Source organism: Alligator mississippiensis, chromosome 13 (assembly GCF_030867095.1).
Source record: "Alligator mississippiensis isolate rAllMis1 chromosome 13, rAllMis1, whole genome shotgun sequence".
Taxonomy (NCBI): Eukaryota; Metazoa; Chordata; order Crocodylia; family Alligatoridae; genus Alligator; species Alligator mississippiensis.
This window is the reverse complement of record NC_081836.1, coordinates 20168428-20185416: the sequence shown is the minus strand read 5'-3', so window position 1 is coordinate 20185416 and position 16989 is coordinate 20168428. Positions and strand designations below refer to the sequence as shown.

The following is a 16989-nucleotide window of genomic DNA, read 5'->3' as shown; positions in this document are numbered from 1 at the left end:
TGGAAAATGAGGTGGCATAATCAATGATTACAAGAATGAATTGATACCCTGTCCTGCTACGTGGGAAGGGCCTGGCTATGTCCAGTGCAATTCGATCAAATGGCCACCCAATCAGGGGCAGTGGTATCAGGGGAAACCTTGCCAGCCTTACTCCCCTGGTTTTTTGACATTCTGGACATTCTGCGCAGAACTTCTCTGCCATCTTACCCATGCTGGGCCAGAAGACCCTGCGCTTTAGCCTGGCCTCCATCTGATCTCTTCCTAGGTGCCCCCCCATGGGCAGAGCGTGGGCCACCCGCAGCAAGCCCTCCCAATATTTTGGGAGCACCAGGATCTGGGCTCTCTCTTCTCCCTCCTCTTGATCCTCTACCTGGTAAAGAAGGCCTTTCCTTACCTCGTATCGCAGGTTTTGGAGGGGTCTCTGCGGATCTCTGGTTTCTTCCTTGATTCTGGCGGGCTGGGATTCCCACATATTCCTGAATATGGGTTCCTGATGTTGTTCCCGATAAAAGTCCCCTTTTCCTATAACTTGGTCCACATCCAGGTCTTCCTTCCTGGGACGGCCTAGGGCAGAACCGGGACATGTGGCCCTTCTCTCTGCAGCAGAAGCAGGCTAGCTTCCGGTAGCTCCCTGCACATCCCTCCCTCCGCGTGCTCTCTGTCCGTGCCTAGTCCTGTGCCTCTGTCCTGCTGAGGGTTCGGTTAAGCGGCTTGTGCCGGCCCAAGAAGGAGAGGCCCCAATCTGGCTGCCCAACTAACCGGGTCTCATTTAGCGGCCGTTGCCGCACTCTCAAACGACTCCAGAGAAGCTTCTACATCATCCTCAGCTGACATTCAAGGCAGGCCCGAGCCCCCACCTTCTCGTACCATTAGCATCTATTGTGCCCTGATCTTTTCACACAGGTCTTGTTGGCATGCAAACAGCCGGATTCTTGCCTTGGCCTCTTGGGTCCACATCCTTACCATCTCAAGTTGGGTGTGCTGGTCTTGGAGGAGTCTTAATGTCAGGTTGTGAGCTTACTGCCAATCAGTGGGAGCCTGGGTGTCCATTGCTTCCATCATGGAGCCCACAGTTCCCAGCCAATGCACCATTTTGTTACTGGGTCTGCAGGATACCGCCTGTTCCCCTGGTTCTCACCTGCCATGACTTTGATCTTATTAAAGGGAGGAAAGAGATGACGTATTAGCAGGTACTCGCGGAGAAATAATGCTTGACCCATCACATGATTTTCGAGTGCTTTTCTTCTTTATCTTTTAGAGGCCCGGACCGCAGGCAGCAGCATGTCCAATTTATGTTCCTGAGAGGGTCACCGGCTTTGCAGTTCTAGAGGTAAGTACCAACCAGCATCCCACAGTGCTAATTGCTTCACTAGCAACTCACACAAATGGTGCCTTGTCCTGCACCAATTACCGTGAAAAGACTAGTCCCGGCTATCGGTTTGCTGTGTTTAATAAAATCTTAAAGCCCCAAATTAGCCACCCTGGATGTGCACCGCCCCTGCCTGGGCCGACTCATTGCCTGCTAATTGCCTTGTTGGCGGCAGAGGCTTGCCATGTCTCTTCTCCGCCTCCTGGCAGTTTGCGTAGGCTCGTCCCCAAGAGCTCCCCCGCTGCCCACCCTTTTTCCTCTGGAGCCACTGCCAGGTTCCCTTCCGGATCCCCACCAGGGACCGACTCCCTATTGTGGGACACCTCGTCCCATTGCTGCCTGGACCTGCAACTTCTTCCCACCTGCAACTCACCACTGGCGTCTGGAGTCCCGTTGCAGGTATCAAACGTCTTCATGGGCATGGTAGCCGCACGGTCCCTTCTTTGTGTCTCAGCTCCGTGTTTAGGGGTAGTCTTCCCCTAGGGTCTTGGGCAATCCCTCTCTCAGTCCTCTCAGTGCCCGCAGGCATTTTTCCCGGGGCCTCATCCTCCTTATATTCCCGGAAGCCAAGCCCCATTGGCTCTCCGGTAGCATGGGGAATCTCCCCTCCTGCCCCCACCTGGGCATCATGACTGCCAGCTGTGGGGATTTCCCCAAGTAACAGGGCTCCAGTCGGAAACCCTGTTACACTCTCCATTCAGGTGAACTCCTTCCCTTAAATTGTGCTCCTTGTTACTTTTTTCCAGTACCAGGTTAAATTGGATCACAGACAAACCATCCTCTCTGTTTCAATCCAGTTCCAAGTGGGAAGGGTTCTGATTTGCTTTCACAGGTTATAATTCTGTTTCTTGATTCATGCATGAAAACTTTAATGAGATCAACTAGTTTGTTGGGACATCCTAATTCAGCTAATGTAGCCTACAGACTCTCTCTGTGTAGACTATCATAGGCCTTCTGGAAGTCAATGAACAGAAAGTGTACATACACTTTGATTATAGTCTCTTTTTCAACTATTTGTCTTAGTGACACAATTTGGTAAGATCTATACATGTAAAATAAAAACCAAGTAGAATTCTTGTTTCTTTGCAGATACCTTGTATTCTATTGAAATGAAGCACCACAACATAAATAATCTGAAATATTTTATTTTCCTCTTAAGGAAATAGCAGTTCTGTAGTAGGTTAGAAAGCATTTGCACTTAACAGTATGCAGTTCTCTTCTATGCCCTGTGAATTGAGTGCAGGTGAGGGCCTGGAGGATGCTCTCCAATTTGGTTTTGAATGTCAAACTCTTCTTTCTGGTCTGGCTTACATTCACATGGCAACATGCGTCAGACCTACAGGTTTAATGGGCAAATGTGTTGAGTTTTACAGTCACTGGAAAGATTTTAGTTTTTGCCTGGCAACTGATGTGGTATAATCATGGGCAGGGGAAAGGTACTGGAGTGCTGCCACATGAGTAGCAGGCATAGCATACAACTGAAGTACTATGTTATCCCTTGGAGTAGACTTTTAACATGGAGAGAGGCACCATAATTCTTAATGCTAGAGCATTTGTGTGAGTTTGTGGCCTAAGCAGTAATCCCTTCCTGAAGCATCAGGAAGGAGTGAATATGCTTGCCTTCATTGTGAATGATAGTAAGGGAAGCCCTTGGACTTGAAAGCCACATTTGTGCTGTTACAACTGTATCACCCACAAATCTCAATGACAGCGCAGTTCAAAGGTTTCAGGAAAGAACACAGCTCCTAATCTAAAACCTTAAGCCAAGGGCTAAATATATAGAGCAATGTCAAACTCTTAACCCTGCAGACCAGGTACATAGTGTGGGACTGGTCCATGGGACAAATAAATGGCACCCAGCTGATCCCACAGGCCAGATTAGGCCCACAGCCCCTCCCAACCCATGCTGGATCCAGCACATGCAGCAGCCACTCTAACCAGCATCCCAGACTCTTCACTGCCACCATAGGAACATGCCACAGTGCCAGGCTTCCTACATTCTTGTCGGGGCCCCAGTGCTGTTATTCTTGCCCAGGTGCTTGGCAGCCAAACCAACAAGAGTCACAACAGTGAAGCCACAGCAGCACTGCAGCTTCTTCCCACAGCTGCAACCAAGCACCTGGGTGACAGCTGCAGTGCTGGAGCCCCAGAAGCACCATGGTTTCTTCTTACAACAGCAGCCAAGCTTCTGGGTGAAAGCTACAGCACTGGAGCCCCAGCAGCACCTCAGGAAGAAGCCCAATACCACAAGACTTTGGCTGCTGCCACAGGAACAAGCCACAGTGCTAGGCTTTATCCCATGATGTTGCTGAGGTTCCAGCTCCACAGTTCTCACTCAGGCACTTGGCTGCCACTGCAGGAACACACCATGGTGCTGGCTGGGCTCCAGCACCACAGTTTTTACCTACACACTTGGCTGCTGCCATGGGAAGCAGAGTTAGGGCAACTCTGCAGGCTGGGTGATCTGGCTCTCCAGGCCAGATGTGGCCTACAGGCCATATATTTGACACCCCTGAAAATCCCTGTTTGTTTTGAATACATCTTATTTACTGAATATCATTTTTAAAGTGTCATAGCCTTAGCTCTATTGGACTATTTCATTGTCCAAACATGGCTATAATTTTTCCATTTGCATTTATCAAGATGTCACAAGAATTTGTCCACAAGTATTTGCTATGAAGTTAGGTTCTGGAACTGAATCTAAGTGGTAAAAGAAATTATTGCAATGTTCACAGTCAAAACAATGAAGAAACATGTATATGCAAGTAGCAATTCATGCCTGAACAGGGTTACTACATTTTTATTTAAACAAGCAAGCTTCAAATCACATGAATAAACTCTATTAGTTTTTTTCCCTATTCACAGCTGTTTAACTCTCTCATGGCGTCATGAGTTAGCAGACACATCTGTATCTGTTTCCCTATAAACAAAACCCATTGGTTTATGAATTATTCTAGTTCACATCAATATTGTATGAAAGGCATTTGCCTCACAATGAGATTGTATACAAGATACAGCTTGCTTTCTTGTTGTTTCCAGGAAGGGAGATAAGTACCTGAGGACTTTCTATCTCATGATGTTTTCTTCTCCTGTTCACCAATTACAACTGTGTATTAATCTTTCAGTATAAGTGGAGACTTCACTTGGTCAGACACCTCCTTCCCCATTAGCGTTTCAATAATAGCCAAGCCAAACTCGAAACTGGTGCCTGGACCACGACTGGTAAGAATGTTCCCATCCTTCTCAACCCGGTTTTCAGAGTACTTGTAGTGTTCTGGAGAAGAAGACAAGGCAGGATACATTGTAAGGCTCACACAGAACTAATGCAGCTATTTGGCAACATTTTACAAACATACCATAAGGGTGCTGTCAACCCAAACATTTTAAAAGTCACAAGTCATGGCCCTGAAAGTCATGAGACTTTCTAAAAAGGGCTGGTAATGCATCCTGGGGTTTCTTAAATGTCTGTTTCTTGAATTTTTGAAGTGCACATGGTTGTTTTCACCTTTTTTCCCCCCCTCTCGTAAGTGTGAGAAATGTGGGTCTGATTTTGTTTTAATGAAGGCCAAAAGTCTCTTTTAATCTACAGGAGCCCACAGTAGTTCGTGCTTTAAAAGGGAAACCCATAAAACACCACAATAAAAAAGTCTGGACAGCTGGCAAAACAGCGCTGCAACTAATAGTTCATTGACTTCAGGTGGTTCAAGCGTATCTCCCTCTAGTGAGGACTCTGCAGTATTGCACCACATCACTCAAAATTGCTGAAGATCAGCCACATAGTACGCTAAACATGTCACAGTAATTTCCACTGCTGGTTGAGCAATGTCTTTGAAAAGTGGAAAGCTCACAAAAAGTTTGTCATTTCCTGCCCCCCACCCCTGCTTTGTGTTGCTGAGCAACCCTGATATGTTGGTGCCCTGCCTATGCTATTGCCCCTCACTCCCAAGCCACAACCCCCCAGCCCTGCTGATGCCCCTCACTCCCCACCCACAGCCCTCTGGCCCTATGCTGGTGCCCCTCACTCCCTACTCACAGCCCCCTGCCCTGCCGAAGGGGGCCCCAGCTGCCACCTGTGGGAGACAGCAGCAGTGGCTGCTGTGGCCAGGGCAGAGCATGGAGCCTGGCTCCCCCTCCCCCATGGGCAGCAAGACTGGAGCAGAGCCCATGTGGGGGGCAGGTACAGGCTGCCCACTGCGGGATTGGGCTCCCTGTCCCACTGCCCTCCCCGCTCAGGGCCCGGCACAGCAGGGCAGAGCAGGGCCAGGCCAGGCAGGAGGTGACCCCTGCCCACCTGGCAGCAGCTGTTGGCTACAAATGACCAACTCACAGGATCATCATAAATTCTAGTTTATTAGACACCGTGTCACCCTATAGAACCCACATCCACAGAGGAGTGGGATTTGGTTAGAGAATTACTGCAAGAAGTTGGGCAGCTGAGGGCTTGGGAACCAACAGGCTTAGGGTCAGGAACATATAGAACTCACCCAAGGGGGCAGACATATCCCAGGGAAGAGATTTGGTTATAGAACTCCTGCGGGACAGGGGCATAGTCAGTCGGGCAGTTGAGGGCTTGGAAACCGACAGGCTCAGAGCATGTTTAGGAAAATGTCCTTATTCAGGAAGAAGTCCCCCAAGCTTGGAGCAGGGGACCATGAAATTAAGAGGGTACAGAGGGAGGAAACTTCCCCTCTCCATAAGATCTTGAGGGGTGGTCCTAGCCCAGGGAGGGAGGATTTGTGCCCCCCAGGCTTTTCCATAGGGGACATCAAGGTTCAATTTGAAAAGTTTTGCCTTTGTGAAAAACCCTTGGCTCAAAGGCAACACAGTGCTCTGGTTTAGCTACTGTGGCATACTGTAAGAATAGCAACAGAGGAAAAAGCTCAGAGAGCCTCAGAAATTGAGGAAAAGGAAGAGCAGATCCAAATTCTAAAGGACAAATGTGCTCAGTTAGAAACAAGCAATCAAACCCTAAAAGAACCGTCTCAGAATTTGGAAAATGAAAAAGAAAAAAACTGAGGAAAGTAAATAAACATAACGCCCAACAACTGGAATCCTTGGGCCAGGAAAAGGCTAGCTGAGAAACCTTACAAAAATTGGTAAACACCATGGCTAAACATCAAGCCGAAAGAGGAGCCAGAGTAAACCATGGCTCCTGTCTGAGCACCATTAATTGCTTAAAGCGAGAACTCCAGGAGCACAGCATGCAAGTAGCAGCTGGCATCCGGGGACATCAAGCCTGGGTCTCAGACATTCCCTTCAACCTGGGAGAGATTTGGGGTGGGGAGATAAAGGGAGACCCAGAGGACACAATGGATCTTTCCCCTGAAGACCCTAAGTCCAAGAAGGAGAGCATGCTGGTGCCTGAGGTGAGTACAAACCTCAGTCACCCAGGAAAGCCACATACGTGACAATTCCCCTTAGTGGAGCTAATCTAACTGCTCTGGGCAAGACTTTAGGACCTGCTAATGTCAGAAACCTGGGGCAGTGGCTGCAGAAATCTTTAGATGTAGCGGAGTGTGAAACCCTGAGTGTCTGGGAATGGTACCGCTTAATGACATCACGATTTGATTACTGGGTTCCTTTAGGCAAAACTTATAAGGCTAAGAAGAAGCTGGCTGCAAACAGGGAGAGGGAAGTCCTCTTAGAAGAGATTTAATCTTTCTTGACATTGTTTTAATATGGACAGACAGTGGTCTCTGGATATGACTCTTCCCCTTTGTTATAGTTAGTTCGATACTAGGCTTGAACCCACCAGTTCTGACATCTGCTGGCAGAAGTCACTGAAGGCTTTAAGACATTTCCTCAGCACATCCAATTCAATTTTGCATTCTATGCAAGAATATATTAAGCAGTTTTGAAGCAGCAAGACAACCGCACAGGAGTTTCTCTGTTTTCTTAAAGAAACACACAACTAAGTCACACTGTACCCCACAGAATTTCTGGCCCTGGAATCTGGAGAAGAGATTCTCATCCTTGTATTATACTTACCCCCATTCATCATTTTATCTTTAGCCAAAGGATGTGTAGTAACTTTGCTCCCAAACCCTATTCCATGTGCCAGAAGGGCAGTTGGACCTGCAAGAATTACATTAGTCATAAAATTCAGTTCCACTGCAGCCAAATACTTTAAAAAGCAAACAAACAAACAAACAAAAACCCCAAACATGCAAGCACTGAGCCATTACTGGGTTCAGAAAAGATCCAACATAGACATGGATCCCAGGATTCCACTTCTAAATGAATTCTGCCATTATGAAGTAGGTAAACTAGACAGTAAACAAAGGGCCCCAAAGAGAGATACAGATATGTAGTATCCCATATTTCATTGAATCAAGGCCCTACATGGGAAACTTCCATTAAAGAAGAGAAAATTGAATAAGCATCTTTCAGCTCTGGATTTCTTTGAATAAGAGTCTATGATTTGCAGATTAAGAGATCATAGTATTCAACTGTGAAGTTAGTCCTATGGTCAGACTGTTGTCTTAAAATTGGGAAAGGAGAGAGGCAGAAAATTAAGCTGATCACAGTCTTGGTGAACATTTCTTGCCTTGGTAACCCTAGATCTGCTACCGGTATATAATTTAAAATGTTCTTAGGCAAAACCTTGTATGTTTGAGCCACTTAAGTGTAGAGTACCCAAGGAGGGCCAAATCATTTGGATACTAATGTATGGTCTCTTAGCCAAATGATGAGCCAGCAACTGGAAGTTTTTATTTGTAGTAAGTCTTTTTGTGGAGAAAGATGGCATTTCCCACTTGAACTGAATTGAGGAAGAAGCAGTCTAAGAAGTGTGATAACAAGTAATGCAGAAAAACCCTTGTGGGAATTCCAGAAATTTCTGAAGATAAGATTTGCTGAGGTTCCCAATGTCTATTTATTGTTTGTTAGACTCATTTATGGGTGGCTTCTAAGAGAAATAACTTCTGTTTTGCTACTGCTAGTTGTAACTATTTGCATAACAAATCACTAAGTGGCTCTTTGTAAGCAAAGTTCACTGCTTTATATGGGCTATTCAGACCTTATATTATTTGTTTTGCAGCACAAACAGGAAGAGAAACAGGAGTTCACATCTTCCTCACTACAAGAACACAAAAAATCCTCAAGGTGATTGGACTAAGTCATCTGACAGATGTTGCGATAGCCAGGGAAATAAAATTCTGCCTTTCTACAACATTCCAAGTGAAACAAAAGGTGTTGGAAGTAGAAATGAAAGGCACAGTGCAAGTATATTCTACTGGGTATATTTACTCTAAGGACATTCTAATATATAGACTTCCAAGAAGAGGAGGGCTGAATAGATCTCCCAGTAGCTACGTAGAACAACTAATCACATCTTTTTTATGACACCTGGTCACTCCTCTGCGTCCAGTCTTAGTTGTAGGGGAAACAAACCCCATTCCTCCAGCCTTTCCCCACTAGGTCATTTTTTAAACCTCCTATTGTTGTTGTTCTCCTGTAGACTCTCTCCTGTTTGACTACATCCATCTTGCAGTGTGGGGCCAAAACTAAACAGCACTTCCTAGGCCTCCCCAGTGTCAAACAGAGCAAAGTAACTACTTCCTGTATTATCCATGACATTCCTGTTAATGCATTCTGGAATCAGATTTGCATTTTGGCAACAGCATTACATGGCTGATTCCTATGTAAATTGTGACCCACTACCCTAGTCTTTATTTGATTTCTTCCTCCTCAGCGTAGTAGTTAAAATTCATCCTGTTGACTTCAGGCCATTCTGAATTCTTATCTGGCCTTCCAAAGTGCTGCTGCCCCTTCCTAGTTTGGTGTTGTCTATACAGGCAGCCCTAGACTTGCAACGTTTCGCACTTGCAAACTGACATCATTTCAACTTTATGATGTCAGTTTCAGCTTTACAATGCTTGATCCAAAGCAATGCCACGTCGGCAAACAGGTTTGCTGTGTTGCTCATCTCTCTGGAGAACATCTGTCCAAACTTCCTCGGACACTTTCTTTAAGAAAGCAGACAAAAACTCCAGAAAAGCCTGCAGCCAAGACTCCTGAGAAGACTCCAGCCATGAACCCTTCAAAAAGTCCAACCCAAGAGCCTTTTTAGAAGTCCAGCAAAGTCACCTCAAAGAAGTCCTTCCAAATCAATACGATTGCTATTTACAACATAAATACGTTAATGTAGCTATATTACTCATCTATAATTGATGGAGTACAAAATTCTGGGGTATTTTTGGTGAAAAGAGGGTATTGGACCCTGGTTCAGGAACCAATCCCCCATTTATAACATTGTTTCCTATGAGAAAAAAATTGGTTCCGAGTTACAGTGTTTCGACTTAAGATACAGTTTTCAGGAACCAATTGCGCCATAAATCTGAGGACTGCCTATACTGGTTATTGGCAAAATGTCCGTTTCATTATTTGAGCATTAATACAAATATGAACTGGAACCAGATCTTGGACAAACTGCACTTGAAATGACCTCCCATTTTGATAGAGATCTAGTGATAACTAGTCTGAATTAACTTTAATTAATTTGTACCCAGATTATGGTGATTTTGTGTCTAGATTTTTTTCTTTTGCTTGCTTATGAGAATGCCCTGTGACAATTTAACCTTCCTTCTGAAGCTAAAGGGCAAGAGGCCCATGTTTATATTATACCCAAGAAAGCTATCGTGACTATGTCCTGCCAGCAGAATGTGTCCTGGCAGAGATAATGCTATGATAAGCAAATACTTTATAGAACCTCCTAGCACATTACATTTACACCCTGTATTTTAGAGCAGCTTAAATTTTGAAGAGACCAGCACAGATGTAAAAAACACTGACACCTTGCAAGATTAGTGTCGCAGTGGTTTACAGAGCTGCTTGTTTCTGCTAGATCAGTGGGCATTTGAATTTCTTTTATTACTAAGTAGTTGAGTAACAGAGATTTGTAAGAGGCACCTGTCCAGACAACACTTTAATACAATGCAAGATATTTCGTCACCTGCACAAATGGCAGCAATCAAGCCTTTCCTCATCTCCTGGTCCTTCAGGATGTCTTTAACAGCAGAGGACTGCATAAAAGAAACCGTATCACTTTACATAATGATTTATTTTAACATGACAAGTCAAGATACATTTTCTACTGTAAAAATATAAATCAAGAAATGAGAACTAAAACAGGAACTTCAGTCCTTCTGTTTTATAACATAGAACAAACAGATTTTAAAAGAAATTGTAAATGTAGAACCTTCAAAAGCAACAAGAGGTAACAATTAGAAGGGATATTTATTTACCTCCTATTTGATGGCTGAAACCAATATCTAAACCTATTGAGGCCACGGTAAGATTAAAAAAGCCAAACAGGAGACAAGTTTCTTAGACTTTACCCCCAACGAATCTAGTATTAGGCACTGTCAGAGAAAGCATAGCAAATTGAATGGACATCTGGTTTAATTCAAGTGCTTATGGCTTCAATCTACTTTACACTTTGTTGCATTAAATCTTTGTTTACCAATTATTGCATCTCCACACCTTAAGAATCGAAAGCACCTCCTTATTTTCAGAGTAATTAGGGCCAGGCTGCTTAACAGTTGATTAGCTTACAAAGGTCCAGAAAATTGGCAGAGGACAAGTGGTCATCAATGTAGCCACCCTCCCTCCTACCAAATTCCCAAACCCAAAAGGTGCCCCCCACCCTTGGACTGGTCCACACCCCCTCCCTCCCACTTCTGAATTAGGGGCTGAGCCACACCGCCTTTCCCCCCTGCAGGGCCTGTTTGGGGCCCAGCCATGCCTCCTTTCCTCCTCCACAGTGCCAGGTTGGAGCTGAGCTGTGCTCACTTCCCCTGCAGGGCCAGATTGGGGCTGAGCCATGCCCCATTCCTCCCCCTACCCCCATGGGACTAGGTCTGGCTCCTTTTCCTTGCAGGGCCAGGTTACTGCTGGCCTGCCCCCGACCCTTCTGCCTAGTCAGATGGGGTCTGCTACTCCTGCCCCAGGAGCCGGATCGGGACCACCAGCTGGATCCAGCCCACCTGCCAAAAATGTTGGGCACCACTGCTCTAAAATATTTAACTAAATTTGCAGAAGTAGAAGCTAAAAAGAAGCATCACTGAAAGAATTAAGAGCATTCCATCAGATGGGTAGGCCTTGGTATTGCTGAAGAGAAGTCTTTTACCTCTGACAAGTTCTGAGCTCCTAGATTACCTCCTGGTAGGACCACCACATCATAAGGCCCCTAAAGAAACACCATTCTGTTAGTGTGTTATCAAGATTGTTCATGGAGAAGACCTACCTTCATAGTGGTGAGAATATACTGTAATAAGTAACAGATAAATCCTAATTTCTGGGGAACTTCCAAAATATTTACTTAATGGAGTGCCTTATTGTCTCCTTTCCCACCAGAGTGTTAGAGACACTTGTTCCAAAGCAACCTCTGCCAACAAGAAGTCTGAGTGTGGGTGAGCTCAGTACCCTAGAGTGTGAATGTCAGTGCTTCAGTGTGATCACAAGAGCTGTGCTGCAAAAGCTCCCGACACAGCCCTGTTACTGCGCTTCCTTCCTAAGCAAGGGCTCTCTGTTTATACAAGTCACCCTATTTTTTCAGTGTCTGGGTAACACCTTAAAATAAAGTCTGAGTTGATTTTGTAAAATATTTAAAGTGTCTGGATGGAGTGTGACAAGTTGTGCAAAACTTTAGTATTTTCTTGAATAAAGAAAAAAAATGCTAGCCAGACAGATTTCTATGAAAATTGCAGAATGTATCTTTGAGCATGTGATGCTGCTGCTGCAAGGAGTGAGTTAACAGAACATTAATGAAGGAAAATAAATATAATTCTAAGTCTGTTGTGAACCACAAAAGGCCAGTGTTAAGCAACATGCCAAATCAACAGGACAAACCTCTTTTCTGGCGTCTTCCAAACTGGTGTCAGGACAAACAAAGACATCTCGGCTGCACTGCACTGGCTCTTTTCCTGTTAGGCCTGCAACTGTGACCTTGATCTATCAGAAGTACAGACAGCATTAGGACTCAGGAAAATTGCCTGCTTTGGAAAGTTGCAGGGGTCAGTTACATAGTATTCACAAGTATCTTTTAGTTAAGAGGTCATTTAAACCAAGTGAAAGTGGAGCTGTGAAGACAAACTCACTCCAAAAGTCTCCCTCCTATAAAAGCAACAGTCAGGGAGAAACATCTGTGGTGATATTGAGTTTCGTAGTCTGGAAGGTCTAACAGATATATTCAATAACTCATCATTTGAACAACCCTAGTCAGGGACCATTTCAACCCAGAGCCTTTTACATTCCAGAAGAATCAGACTAAGTAAATCTGTTAAAGGATTCATCATCCACTGGCAGGCTTTGCTCATGATCTTCTGGATGTTTGCCCTAACTGTATATAGCGCATTACTCAGTTCCTTCTTTTTCACTCTCTGATACTGGTCAAAATACCCTAGACATGCATGGTACCTCACAGGTAAAGAAAATAAGGAACAGTGCACGGGCTGCTTGAAGACTGATTCAAAAGAACAGCTTTGATTTCAGAGGGACCTCAAGGGATTGTAGTGGTTGGCATACTCACTCCAGCCCTTCTCATAAGATCAGTGGGGATAACAGTTTCCATCTCCTCTGCTCCTTTAGCCAGAATTACTAAGGCTCTTTTTGCAGACATGTTTTGTTGGCACTAAGATGCTCTACTTTCCACAATGTCCCAGTGCTGCACTGAAGCCTCCAGCATACAAGGACCAATACTCTGCTTAGGCAAGACAAAGGAGAGACCATTAGAAATTGAACTGCCCAGATAGATTTATCCTAAACTCAGACATCACCATACAACATGCACCAGTTCCTCTGCCCATGCTGTACCACAGGAAGTGTAAAGGGAGGCTCTGGACTGCTGTGCTGGAAACAAAATGAGGGAACTTCCTAACAGAGTACTTGGGTCAGATCATCCTTACAGTTTATTCGAATGAGACAGCACAACCAAAGTGCATCACAGGGTAATAAAGTATGGCATCTCTGTCTCATTTTTCAGATAAGCCCCATATCAGCACAGTTTAGAAGATTTAGTGAAGATTCAGAACAGTGTTTAATTAGGCAACTATAATCTGATTTTATAAAGGAAAGTTGAGACACCAAGGAGTTAAATAGCTTGCATGGCAGGACACCAGTGCAGAGCTGGGAAGAGAATCTTGGACTAAACACAATTTTACATGACAGCCATTTACCAGCATTAGTGTTTAAAATAGACATTAGGTTGGTTATCAGACTGCTCACCCACAGAGAGAGACTGATGATGACTCCCACCCGAGGTTAGTTACACTGTTAAGTGGGTTTAATTGGGTGTTCAGCTCATATTTGAAGCTTCATTTCCTGACAGTAGTCTGCAGGAGTTTCCTGTGAGTTGTCATGACCAATAGTGTCACCAAATGTTTGATTAATAGATTTTCTGGTATTTCCCCAATCTAATGGGGGAGGGGAAGGTGCATATCTTCCCTAAAGTGACTGAACAGAACAAACTGGGGGTAAGATTTTTCACAAAAAACAGGCTCCTAAGTGGATGGCTAGATTCTGGAGAGCAGTTGGTCTTGCACCTACCTTACACCTCACATGCATGTAGTAAAAGTATTTAGTAACATTTTGTGTGTGTGTGATTATCAAGTTTCTGATAATCACACACACACACACACACACACACACAAAATCACAAGGTGGCAACAATGATGACCAATGCACATGGACTCATTTCATAACTTGCACAACCTCTTAGCAGGAGGTTGGGTTTTTTTCCAGTAGAGGGAATTTCCATCCCAACATGCATATAATTTGGGGGGGGGGGGGGGGGCGCTTTATCAAATGTGACATAAAATTAGTCACCTTGCTGCAGGAATTCAGGGGAATAGGATTCCTTCAACTTGATTTTGATACACTCTTCTTTGCTCTCTTTCTGCTCTGCATTGGCAAAAAAAATCAGTAGGAAGCAAGCTATTTTTTTTCCTGTGTGTTCATTCCCAGCCAGAAGAACTGCCTCTTCTACTCTACCTTGGACTGAAATTACTGTGCAATAAACTGTTAATTTTAAAGATACACCTTACATCAGTCGAATCATGGAAAAGGAGTGCTAGAAGAGACCTCATGAGGGCTCAAGGCAGGATCATCCCTGATTAAACCATCCCAGGCAAACATCTGTCCAACCTGCTCCTGAAAATTTCCAGAGATGAAGATTCCCAAACTTTCCCAGGTAGCCTTTTCCAATGTTTGGCAACCCTAGTAGTCAGAAAGTTTTTCCTAATCACCAACCTAAATTTCTTCTACTGTAGTTTATCAATGTTGTCCCCCTAATCCTGTCCCTTCAGGAATTTGACTGGTATCAAATCCTCCCCCACCCCCCCCCCTACAGACTACATAACTCTAGCTCTTTCAGCCTTTCCCCATAAGTAGTGCTTTCCAGGCCTCTAATCATTTCTGCTGCCCTGTGCTGGACTTTCCAATCAGTCCACATCCTTTGTGAAGTGTGGGGCCCAAAACTGGACACTACTCCCAGTGAGGACTCATTAGTGCTGAATAGAGCAAAAGAATCACTTCCCTTGACTTGCAAGTGATGCTTCTGTTGATAACAGACCCCTATGCTGTTGGGTTTTTTTTTCGCGGCAAAAAAAAAAAGAGCATGCTCTACTATAACCCCCAACTCCTTCTCTAAAGCACTGCAGCCCAGCCAGCCATTTCCCAGCATATATTTCTGCATGCAGTTATTCCATCCCAGGTGCAGGACTTCACACTTTTTGTCAATTCTCATATAGCTGATTGCAGGACATTTCTCTAGTCTGTCCTGGTCACCCTGGATCCTAGTCCTGCTCTGAAGAGCACCCATAGCTCCACCCAGCTTAACGTCACCTTCGTGCATGGATCCCATCCTCCAAACCATTAGTGAGGATATCAAACAATCTGGGACTCAGGGCAGAGCCCCGGGTGCCTCCTCTGGACAGACACTGACAGCCTTTCCTGTCAAAGGTTTCACCAAGGCTCCCAGACCCGTAGCATTTTTTTAAAGCAGCCTCTGAGCAGCAGGGCCGTGACTCTCCGGGCAGCGTCGGACACCTAACACGGCCAGAGCCTGAGGGAGCTGTAGCGACCGCCCACCGCCCCGCCCCGCGGCGACTGACGGGTCGACCCCAGTAGCTGCAGCCAGAGAGGCCCCGGCCCAAGCAGTCTGCGCGGCTTCCTTTCCTCAGGCTGGAGCGCTCCCACCCCCCGGCAGCAGCAACGGCGGCCTGGGGGTAGCGGCGCCAGCTGCGGGTCAGGGGCGCCCCGCACCAGGTCGGCTCCCGACAGCCGCGGCCCCCCAGCCCGCGCCCGTTATGCCGCCCGCCCCAGCCGACCCTACCGCGGACAAGCGTGGCTGCTGCCCGGGCCAGGCCCGTGTGCGTGAGCACCTCCCTCCCCTCCTGAGCGGCCGCGAGCTGCTGTTGGCCCGCGGCTGCCCGGCCTGCTAAGACCACGGCCGGCGCGGAGCTCGGGTAACGCGGGAGCTGTCCCGCCTGAAGACGGCTCAGCGGCCGCTGGGAGACCCTCGGCCCGCAGCTCGGCAGGAAGGGCGCGGCGTGGGCCGGACTCGCGCCCCTCGGGGCACTGCGGGTCGTGCCCTTCCCTCGCCAGGCAGTGCGGGGAGAGGGCGCCACGAGGCCCCCGCGGTGCTGCGCGGGCCGGCGCCTCTCGGTCCGCAGCTGGTGCGGAGCGGGAGGTGGCAAACCCGGAGCCACCGGCCAGCGCCCCGCGGGCTCGGCGCCTGCATCTACGCGACCGGATCCCAGCCCGCCCTCCCGCCACCGCCTCGCCTCCAGGCCCGCCCGAGCTGCGAGTCCCCGGCAGGGCCGTCCGTGGGCGGCGCTGCACAGCACGCCCGCAGCGCAGCTGCCCCCTCCTCCGCGCGACAACTCATGCGGGGTCGTCCCCGCCCGGCCCGGAGCCCGCCGCGCCCTGCTCTAGGCCTGCAGGGCGCCGTCCCCACGGCCCGCTCCCTCCCCCGGCGCCTTGTTCTGCGGGGCAGAGCTGCGCTCTATCCGCGCCGCCCACGCAGGGGTCTCACTCGGGCGCGCAGGCCCCGGCCCGGCCGCACTGCTGCCAAGCGCGGAGCTGCTGGTTCTCTGTCCGCTGCTCACAGTCCGCCCACGCGTCTCCTTGCTGACGGCTCAGCACGGGCTCGCGGGGGGAGGCAGCGAGTGGCACAGGGTAGGCCCCCGCCAAGCGTTACAACGCAGCGCAGCGCCCCTGGAAGCGGCGGGGGAGGCTCGCAGAGGCGAAACGCCCACTCTGACGTGCTTCCCCAACGCCACCTCCGAGGCCCGGAGGCGGAGAGAGACGTCTGGGGCCGCTAGACTCCGCCCACGGCACGCAGAGCCAATGGCGGTGCGGGAAGGCTCCGCCCACCCCCTGCGTGGGTCTGCTGTGGGTGTTGCTGCTCCGGCTCTCCGATGCTGGTGAAGGGCAGGGGCCTGATCTGGGCTGGGGACCGGGGCAGGCCGTTGGGTCTGTGAAGGTGGCACGTGGCCGTGCCGTTACGCCCTGCTCGCGGCATCGGGCGGGCCTGTAGCGAGGTGCCCTGCCCTAGTGGCGTCACTGCGGCGTGAGGGCCATGCTGGGGCCCACAGAATGTCACTCCGACATTTCGATCA

The 16989-nt window shown here is 47.7% G+C and overlaps 1 protein-coding gene and 1 long non-coding RNA gene across 5 annotated transcripts; one reads left to right on the top strand and one right to left on the bottom strand.

Annotated features, from left to right (window-relative positions):
• Nucleotides 1-2498: 2498 nt before the first annotated feature.
• PARK7 (Parkinsonism associated deglycase) lies at nucleotides 2499-16494 on the bottom strand. 4 transcript variants are annotated; one of them, XM_059716180.1, is made up of 8 exons: nucleotides 16404-16494; nucleotides 14195-14269; nucleotides 12900-13073; nucleotides 12221-12322; nucleotides 11499-11558; nucleotides 10323-10392; nucleotides 7358-7444; nucleotides 2499-4643 (listed from the first exon to the last, which is right to left on the bottom strand). In XM_059716180.1, exons 3-8 carry the CDS (start codon nucleotides 12987-12989, stop codon nucleotides 4483-4485), a joined length of 570 nt encoding a protein of 189 aa, XP_059572163.1. In that variant the 5' UTR covers nucleotides 12990-13073; nucleotides 14195-14269; nucleotides 16404-16494; the 3' UTR covers nucleotides 2499-4482.
• On the top strand, nucleotides 7444-12050 carry LOC132244632 (uncharacterized). Its single transcript, XR_009456310.1, has 2 exons — nucleotides 7444-8473; nucleotides 11726-12050. It is a non-coding gene; the product is annotated as an uncharacterized LOC132244632 (long non-coding RNA).
• Nucleotides 16495-16989: the final 495 nt, after the last annotated feature.